At 43.4% G+C, this 10,281-nt stretch overlaps 1 protein-coding gene across 1 annotated transcript in view; it reads left to right on the forward strand.

The window, feature by feature from the left end:
• The window catches only part of LOC147883277 (uncharacterized), a 67,339-nt gene extending 67,081 nt beyond the window's left edge, over positions 1-258 (forward strand). The window contains exon 7 of the mRNA XM_087399882.1: positions 5-258. Within this exon, the coding sequence (XP_087256008.1) occupies positions 5-91 (87 nt within the window). The 3' untranslated portion in view covers positions 92-258. The remainder of the gene's footprint in view (positions 1-4) is intronic.
• Positions 259-10,281: the final 10,023 nt, after the last annotated feature.

A 10,281-nucleotide genomic window follows, 5' to 3' on the forward strand; every position in this document is an offset into this window, starting at 1 on the left:
CTAGTTGGCATCGCTGGAGGTCAAGATGAAAATGGATGGGGGAAAGGACTCAGGCTCACCGATTTTTTCCGTGCACAGTGCCAAAAACTAAACTGAAGAGTCATACAAATTCAAGGGGTTTGGTTATGACCTATGGACTAGAAAGATAACAGGGGTAACCAATCTGATTTATGCCTGTGAGAGGAAGTTTTTGGGTCATTTTAATGCAGGATTTTGTTGTAGTTATTGAACCATATTATTCTTTGGATTTTCCTTTTTTGGGTGCGCCCTTGCTTCACTGTGTAGTTGCCTGCATACTCGGCCAGGCAAATGTGATGTAAGCTTTCATCTCTATTTGTACATTTTGTGGATAATGTCATCAAAGAAGATGTCTGTGTTGTTTAGATTTTACTTCAAGTTGTGTGCATCTCTTCAGTAGCAATATTCTGTCCGCAGTCGGGTTTGTGTTTATATAAATAAATTCTCTTGTTGCACTTGTCAGGGGAAGTGAAAGACACAAGTATACAGCTTGTTGTGAACTTATGTGTTAAGTATTCAAGATTGTGTTTCCAACCTTTCGAACATGCTCCTTCATTGTTGCATTGTCTTTGAAGCTTTGTACAATTGCATTTTTGACGGCATTATTTGTTTCTTTATCAATCTTGGTTATGTATGTTGTGCAATAAGATGTTGCACCGTGAGGGTTCAAAACAAACTGCATGTCAGTGTTTGCCCCCCACAGTCTTGTCAAAGATGGGTTGAAATTGATTGTGTAAATGTCTTTTGGGTCTCTTTTCATGAAGATTTTTGGTTGGGAGATGCTGCTTCTTAGTGCTAATTTGTATTCGTTTTCAGAGACAGATATGACTCAAAACTCAGTGTGATGGTGGTTTTGTTTTGTAGCGCCTTCACTATTTTTGAATAGTTTTTTGTGTGCATGACGTTAGTATTGCCATCGAGCAGTGGTCTTAAAATTTTGGTCTGGCACATTGGTGGCTTTGGAAACCCGAAGCAGCAATGGCTCCGTTTCTTCTTACATGTTTGTCTGTGCTTATGAGTTTGCACATCATTGAGGTTGTTTTGGAGTTGTGTGTTGTCCATAGTGATGTATTTGTCGATGAACTCTTCCATGGCTTTATCATCTGTGTTGTTGCACATGGGCCCTCCATCTATCCAAAGCAAGCCATGATCATGATGGCAACCTCTGTTTTGGAATTTTGTTACGAAGATGAAATCTGCTACTAAACCCAAAATAGTGTTGTCTTGACGTATCAGTTTTAAGAGCTGTGAACTTGTGCACATAGTACTGTGCCTTTGTAATCGGGTCTGATCTAATCATAAGTTGGATGTTGTCGCTCACTCCAGTTGCATTGTGTGAGGCTGTGTGCTCGTTGAGTTCTTTTAAGCATCGCACTAGTGGCTCCCATCGTTTTTCAGCCTCACAGAGAGTGTGATGAAGAATGTAGGAGGCCCCAATTGCCTAACCATTGCAAAGATATTGTGTTTTACGAGCTGTTTGTATCAGCCAAAGTTCTTAAGCATACGAAATCACGGTAGTTGCTCAATGTTTGTGTCCAACACTACTGTCTTTGCCTTGATTTTTTGCCCTTGCATTTGGCCTTTACGCATTTGTACCCAGGCACAGGGCAGTACTTGGTGCACCAGTACCTTCAATGTTTTGAAGGACAGGTTTTCAATTGAGTATGCAAATCTCCTGTCCTCATTTTGAAGTTCCCACTTCACTATGTTCGAGCTGTCCAAAAAATAGTATTGGGAATGCCAGCTCTTTACACTCGTCTTTGAAAAGGCTAAGTGGAGAAAACCCTTCTAAAGGTGCTATGATTATGGGTTTATTTTTTAAGTCAATAACTTGTTGGCTTGTGTAGATACCATGCACTAAGGTGTTTGTTGCATGTTCAGGTTGGGGAGTGTGTTCGCTCCTATGTTCAGGTGTTTGTTGGGATTCCTCTTCCGTGCATTGAAGCTGTTGGATGTGCTCGGCCCATTGTTGGTTGATTTTGACTTCATATTTAATATATAGAGGGGTTGTGAGCATTTCTTGAAGGGCCTGCAAAGTGGGATGTACTAGCTCGCTTATGTAGTTGTGGTCGTATTGCAAGCGTCACTTGATTGCAACCGTTATCGTGGCGGTATCACTTATGAATCGGGGCAAAACTTTTGCGCTCTGTCGACATTAGCAAACACATTTATGATGCTGCCATGGAGGCCGAGTTGGCCTTCGTACGTCAATTGTCAATTGTCTGATCTATGTGAAAGGTATTCTTATAGAAATCAATCATCCCTCGACTTTGTTGAGGGCGCAAGTGTTTTTGAGAGGGGTGGGCATTGACATGTTTTGCTTTGAAAACCTTGTTTTTTGCAGGAACGAATTTGGCTATAGCATAATGAACACACAAAAAGTTCTTCTTTGCCTCACATCATTATGTTGCAATCTTGATTTGTGGTTATTATGTCCGTCTTGATTTTCCTTAGTTTTGATTTGAAAGTCAAACAACCACATCTGAAGCATGTGATGAAGCTTCTTTGTATGCCGACGACGCGGACGACGATGGAGATAATGCTTCGTAGAGGCGTGTTCGTTGGAGGGGCTCACATAGAGGGGTTGGGAGGTTGTTTGAATCGCGTGCAGGAGCCCGTGAAGTTGTGTCGAGCCAAACGAGTTGGACCCGTCGTCTGTTCGTTGGCGATAGAGTTGAGGGTGGTTGTTGGAGCCTTGGTGGCTGTGTAGTGCTTGAGAGCTGCCAGGTAGCTGGCGGTAGGAGCTTGAAGGAGAGGCCAGCTAAAGCCTTGTGAGCTTAGGCTGTTGGAACGATGGAAAAGGCTGATCGTGAGCTAGTCGTTGAACGTTGGTCGTTGAACGTAGGGAGCGCTAGAGAGTTCGCCGGTCGCTGTGGGAGTTGGAGCAGATGCGCTGTGGGCTGTTGGCGTGCTGTGAATCATGCAAGAGGCGGTGGAGAAGGAGCATTGTGGCATTGCTCTTGGTTGAGTCTGCTCATTGCTCAGTTGGACACGGTGTGGCGCTGCATGTGGCCAAATTGATGAGCGTGTGAGTCTGTTGTAGATAGGTCGTGAATGTCATTTCGTTGAAGGTTGTCGTATGGGAGCCACTTGTCGAGGAGCTCATTATAGAGCTTGGGCTAGCCGTCCGTTGAGAGAGTCGTGTCATGTAGAGCTTGGTCGCGGGACTTGTCGAGGCAGTATGGACCTTGCAGAAGTCGTTGGCTGTAGGTCTTTGCCTTCCTTAGGTGGCCTTGATACGCTGATCGGCCAGGGAGCTTAGGAGCTTAGGAGAGGCTGATCGGCCAGGGAGCTTAGGAGCTTAGGAGAGGCTTCTAGTTGATGGCTTTGCAATAGACTTTAGAGTTGCTGGCTATTGGAGGCATCGTGATGGAGGCTAAGCTTTATTGCCTTAGTTGGAGAGGTCAATCCATATAGCCAACCGTGCGTGCTGCTCTTGAGAGTCGCCTTTGTGGGCGGAGCTTGAAAGTCATCTATAGAGTTCCTTGAAAGCTAAACAATAAACAACAAACAAAGAGTCTGCAGCCACGCAAGTCATTTGTACAGGTTTGCGTCCGCTTGTTGCATCACTAGTCTCTCTTCCTATCTTCTTCACCACAGCAGGCTTTTCCTTTTATGCATTTTCAGCTCCTTTCTTTCAAGACAGAACCAAGGGCATAAGCCCTAATAACATGAGTGTTCTATAATCTTCTCTACACACAGCATGAAAACACATACTAATCTACCTAAACTTAGTGGACAACCTATGCTCTGATACCGTGAGAAAACATGTGTGCCTCACAATCCATGGAGCGCTCTAAGGTGTGGATGGAACCTATGTGGAGACATGATGAAGAGAATGCTCATGACGTACCTCAAGTCAATTAGGTTCCAAGATAGATTAGCTTGGACTCATAAACAGAATCTTGAGTGAATGTGCATTTCTCTCTGTATTCAACAATACATGATACGTCTCTTATATAAAGAGTGCCCTTTGAATAGTCAACACTTGTGAGATCCTCTAATCCACATCTCTCCTTGTGGATATCCTCAATCCACATCTCCACATCATGTAGTCCACATCTTAGGGTGGCTACTTTAATTCTTTCCTTATCACATACCTTTGCCTATAATTCATGTGCACATGGCACCATATCTCAACAGAGTGAGCCATTTGATGGTGCTATTTCTTTTGTCCCGGATACGGTTATATGGCGTTATGCACCATGGGCAGCAAATCAGATGGAAAGCCTAAGAGCACCATACACATCAGTCATCAACACACTAGCCTTTGTAATTGTTCTGGATGAGTTCTGGATGGACCACCTACTGATCAAATCATTGTTGCTGATGGACCAAATCTTGAAGACTAAGCTACGGGAATAACTACTTACACAAAGCACTGTTACTCTGACCCAAAGTTTTTCGATTGTTTTTAGTTCACTGATTAGCTCCGCATGCAATAGTTGTCTTTCGTAAGTGGACAGAAGGCGGACGCTTGCACGATTGGTGGACGAGTTAATTGACAAGGGCATCATGATGTACGTCGCCAAGAATATTTCTTATATGTGTGCAAGGCATGCATTGGGTGTATTTAATTTCACTATCTTGGGAGTAGTGCCTGAAGAGAGTCTTTGAGCTTCATTGCACGATGCTTTCATATGCCAAGTCTCTCAATTAGGATACGGCAAAAAGGTATAACATATGAACCCGACGACACATCCAATTGCTTCAGTGACCAAATAAAACAATGATCTCCTCACCTTTCTTTGTAGGTGCATGGTATTCTACATTTTGTTAGTCTCAATAATCCTCTAGTCGAGCACCATTGCGAGGCGTGCGGTGGTTCCTGTGTTAGCCGTGATTCTTTGCGGCCATATAGTTATAGTTGCAACAGCATCCAAAGTGTTTCACAGCTTCCTTCCCTCAAGGGGTATGTGGTCTTGCATGATGCCACCCAAGTCGCCATACAAATTCGTGGTCCTCATGTGGATGAGGTTTTGGAGCTTCATTGTCCATTCCTGGAATTCCACAACCATAGCATTGTCACAACAGGTTCCATGCTGCTTGAGAAGGGGCCCACCGGAGAATTCACTACTATCAATAGTTCTAGGTTTGTGACCTCATTTGCAAAGATTGCCTAGTTCGGAAACTCTCTTCATATATAGAGCCCTATGGATGCTTCATCAGTTCACATCCTCTTTCTTTTACTCTGGCTGCTTGTTGCGCTTATGTTCTTGTTTTTGTACAGATCCTTTCCCTTCCGAGTATAGTGTATAGCTTTGGCCACACCAACAAGACTTCTTGGATTGTAAATATTTAGATAAATAAAAAACTAAGTACAAATGTTATCTGGCGCATTGAGATTCTTATTTTAGTTGTTTTAAGACATGTTCTTTTTGCATCCACATACCCTTGCCTTGTGGCTACATGATCATGTTTCATCTCATTTCTTTAAACTCGTGCACTGCGATGCCACATGTCCTTGCCCTGTGGCTACCCGATCATGTATCTTCTCGTTTCTTTTACCTCAAGCACTGCGATGAGACTGCAATAGACCGTTCAAGCTCTAAGTCTTGCAAACAACCATTGCCTTGCAAGTGTAAGCTACAACTCGAGCAAACCCAGGTAGGGGCAACCAATTGTAACTACTTCATTGTCCAAGAAAGTACATGCAAATGTTACGTGCAAATGGTTTGTGGGAAAATACCTTCCTTTTCGTAGTGCATTTGAGCATGATGCAATCAAGTTGACAAACACTCTCCCCCCTTCTCTTCTCTCCCTATCTCTTCCTATCTTTGTCTTCATGTCTCGACTCTGCCCATTTCAACAATCTCACACATCTACAAGCAACCCTTCTCGAACACTCATATCAAAATTTGGAAAGACATAACCACCTCCTTGTTCATAAAGTAAGGTAAAAAAAAAGCTATCTTTAGAATGGATTGAACTATTCAATTGAACTCATACAATGTCAGCTACAACAAAGAATTCATAAATAAAAACCCAAACAATACCGACTTAATTTCATGCTTGCGTATCACTCTATCCTGTATACACTTACAACACCATGTTTGACATGCTCCGACAAAGTATTCTAGACTGTACATCCAACCATGAAGCCTCTAGTGAAATGAAAGTAACGGAGGGACATACTCAAGAAGTGGTTGCAACTAGTGTAAAGAATAAGGGAGAGAGATAGGAGACTCAAGTTCAGCTTTTTTCACAACACACAAAAGAGAGAGGACACAAGGTTGGAGGGTGAAGCCTTTCTTCACTTTTGCACACAACAATAACACAATAGAAGAGGGAAATACCCTATATGTCAAACCCTAGAATACGTGGTTCATATGTGAACCCAAACCAAAAACATACGTGGTAGTCTAACTACACCACGAGTACAACTAACATAGGCGGTGACATAAATGATAGTCATCCAGGAGATATATCGGGATTAGAGCTTGATATCTCAACACTCCCCCTCAAGCTCAAATCCATCTCACGTACACCAAGCAAGCTCCTAAATCAGCGAAGCTTCTCGGTACCCAATGCCTTCGTAAAAATATCAGCCACCTTCTCCTCAGTGCTGACATAGACAAGATCAATCTCACCAGCTAGAACCTTCTCTCTCACAAAGTGATAATGCACCTCAATGTGCTTCGTTCTAGCATGATAAACTGGGTTATTAGCAAGCATGATGCTGCTAATGTTGTCACAATGAATGACAACTGCTGCATAAATTGACTGTCCCATATCTGCAAGTAGCTTCCGTAACCAAGCTACCTCACATGCAGCCATTGCTGCACCCCTGTACTCAGCCTCTGTGCTCGACAAGGCAACTGTTGGCTGCTTCTTGCTGCTCCAACTGATGGCACCACTCCCAAGGGAAAACATAAAACCACTAGTAGATCTCCTGTCTGAGACACTACCAGCCCAGTCAGCATCTGTGTATCCATGTACCTGTAATGCACACCTAGCTTCATAAAACAGTCCATAATGCAATGTGAACTTCACATACCGCACTATGCGCCTAGCCGCATCCAAATGTGGCTTCCTCGGTGCCTGCATAAACTGACTCACCAGCCCCATAGCATAGCTCAAGTTATAGTCATGTAAATCAAGCTACCTACTATGCGCCTGTACATAGTAATATCTTCAAGAAGCTCACCTGTCTCTGCATTGAGCTTCACATTCTGCTCCAATGGAACAGAGATAGGCTTACAGCCTGTCATCCCATATTTGGACAGCATGTCCAAACCGTATTGCCTTTGCAACAGCCATATCCCACTCGGGGATCTAATAACCTCAATGCCCAAGAAGTAACGCAGCTCTCCCAAATCCTTCATCTCAAATTTCTGCTTCAACAGCAGCTTCACTTCATTAATGTCTGCATCACTGTCACCTGTAATAATCAAGTCATCAACATAGATGACTATAAGCACAATCCCTCTGTTTGTCCTTTTCACATAAAGTGAAAAATCTGAATTGGAAATCTGAAATCCAATAGTGACAAGATATTGCCCTATCTTGTCTGACCATGCCCTCGGCGCCTATTTTAAGCCATACAAGGCTTTGCGCAACCTGCATACAAAATCGGGGTGTGAATTATCCTCATAACCTTCTGGCTGCATCATATAAACCTCTTCCTGCAAATCACCATGCAAGAAGGCATTTTTCACATCCATCTGATGCAAAGACCATCCCTTTGCAGTAGCCATAGCAATTACTGCTCTCACGGTTGCCATCCTTGCAACTGGGCTGAAAGTTTCCTCATAGTCAATTCCATATGTCTGCGCAAAACCTTTGGCAACCAATCTTGCCTTGTACCTGCTAACAGACCCATCAGCATTGTGCTTTACTTTGTAAACCCACTTGCAGCCAATAGCCTTCTTATCATGAGGCAAAGGCATCAAATCCCAAGTGTGGTTTGCATCCAAGGCAGCCATCTCTTCATCCATAGCTGCTTCCCAATTTTTATGCCCTGCTGCATCCTCAAAACATGTGGGCTCTGGCTCCTCTAGAACCTTGACCATATAAGCATAGTGATGTGCTGTATACCCATCATATCTCAGCCTGTCAACTGGATACTTAATACGAGTGGACCTCCGTACAACTGGATCAGTTGCAGGAGTCTTTAAATCATGCCTGCTTTTCCTTGCACCAGGTGTAACAACAGAAGGAATCCCAAGTTCCTCATCAAGGCTCATTTCAGAGCCGCTTGACTCTCCATCAACATGAGAGCTACCAGCAGACACATCAAACACTGGAGCATGGTCTACTTTTTCTTTTCCCTTATGTGATACCTGCACAACACTATCAGGGCTGCCATGTGACGATTCACTAGATCTCAATCTCCCTGTCCATGCATTAGATCCACTAGTAGAGGACTCTCTGGGTCCACTCAAGGCTTGAGATTGCTGCTCTGCATTTATTGCAGCATTCCCATTTCCTGCATCTGCATCTCCTACCATAACAATTGGTGCATACCAGCTGCTCATTTCATCAAAAACAACATCTCTGCTCACTTGCATTTTGCGGGTGGAAGGGTTATAACAGCGATACCCTTTCTGGTGCAGAGCATATCCAATAAAAATGCATTTTTCTGCCTTTGGATCCAGCTTTGTTCTCTTCTCATCAGGAACATGAACATAAGCTATGCAACCAAATACCTTCAAGTGAGAAATATCTGGTTTTTGGCCTGTATACATTTCTTCAGGCGTCATGCCATGGACAGCTGCAGTGGGGGTTCTGTTCATAATATAAACTGCAGTTGCTACTGCTTCAGCCCAAAAATAATCAGGCATGTTTTTCTCATTTAGGATCGCCCGTCCTACTTCTGCAATATGCCTGTTCTTCCTTTCTGCAACCCCATTCTGCTGAGGGGTAGACCTGCATGAGTACTTCCTTTGAATTCCCTGTTCTTTCAGATATTCACAAAATTCTTCTGAAAAGTACTCTCCCCCTCCATCAGATCTTAGCACTTTAATATGCACACCTTTCTCTTTTTCAACCATGGCCTTAAAAGCCTTGAAATGGCTGAACACTTCACTTTTGTGCTTCATAAAATAAATCCACACCTTCCTAGTGTAGTCATCAATAAACGTCACATAATAATGGCATCCACCAATAGAAGCAGTTTTGGTTGTCCAAACATCTGAATGGATCACTTCCAAAGGTCTTCTGCTCACCTTAGCATTTTTGGGAAATGCATGTCTGGCCTGCTTACCCATTTGGCATGCTTCACATACCTTTTGCATTCCCTCAACTCTGAATTTAGGCAAACCTGCAACAATGTTTTTTGTTTGCATAGATTTCAGCCTTTGTATATTCACGTGCCCAATGCGCTTGTGCCATATCTCAATATCTGCAATGACACCTCTCCCATGCGCAAACATAGCAGCTTTCACCTCAGGCATATCAACATCCAAGGTGAACATTCTGCCATTTTTGTTGCCTTTCGCAACCAAGCGGCACTTATTTTTCAAGTCCTCAACAAAGCATCCATCAGGATTAAATCTAACCTGCAGACCTTGCTCAACCATCTGGCCAACTGAAACCAGGTTCTTAGTGATTTTTGGAACATGAAGTACATCTGCCAAGTACTTCGTTTTGCCATCCTGCATAGCCAATGGCACTTTACCAACCTGTGTAATTGGGTGTGCAGTATCATCACCTGTTTCAACATAACCTGGCTTATCCAAATTTCTAACATCATGAAACCACTCACCATGACTGGTCATGTGGTTAGAGGCACCTGAATCAACATACCAAACATCATTGCAAGCTGCAGCATCTCCTGACATGGAGTTAACCATATGCTACATCACAAAAAGGTGCTCATTTCTGTCGTCACCATGCCCACTTGATGATGCATAGTTGCTTTGCTGCAACTTCCCACTTTTGATGTCATTCTGCTTTTTATAGCATGTATTCTCCTTGTGTCCAAGCTTTCCACAATAATAGCATTCTGTGCTGCTATTTACTTGCTGGTTCCTTTGCCATGAACCACGGCCTCTTTGGCTCCCCCTGCCTCTAGAACTACCACGTCCTCCTCCATAGGACTGGTTTTCCTGTTGTTGCTGTTGGTTCTGATTTCCTGCACGGCCACCAAAACGGCCTCTTCCTCTACCCCTGCCTCTACCTGTATTCGAGTAGAAAGCAGTCTCTTGAGAAGTTGAGGTGGCTGAACCACCATTCCTTTGCTCTTCACTTAGCAAGAGAGCAATAAGTTCCTGAAAATCAGGAAATATTTCACGGACTCCAATGGATGTCCGAAACTGTGCA

This window comes from Dipteris shenzhenensis, chromosome 28, assembly GCF_047967505.1.
Source record: "Dipteris shenzhenensis isolate YYH24624 ecotype China chromosome 28, Dip_SZ_1.0, whole genome shotgun sequence".
Taxonomy (NCBI): Eukaryota; Viridiplantae; Streptophyta; class Polypodiopsida; order Gleicheniales; family Dipteridaceae; genus Dipteris; species Dipteris shenzhenensis.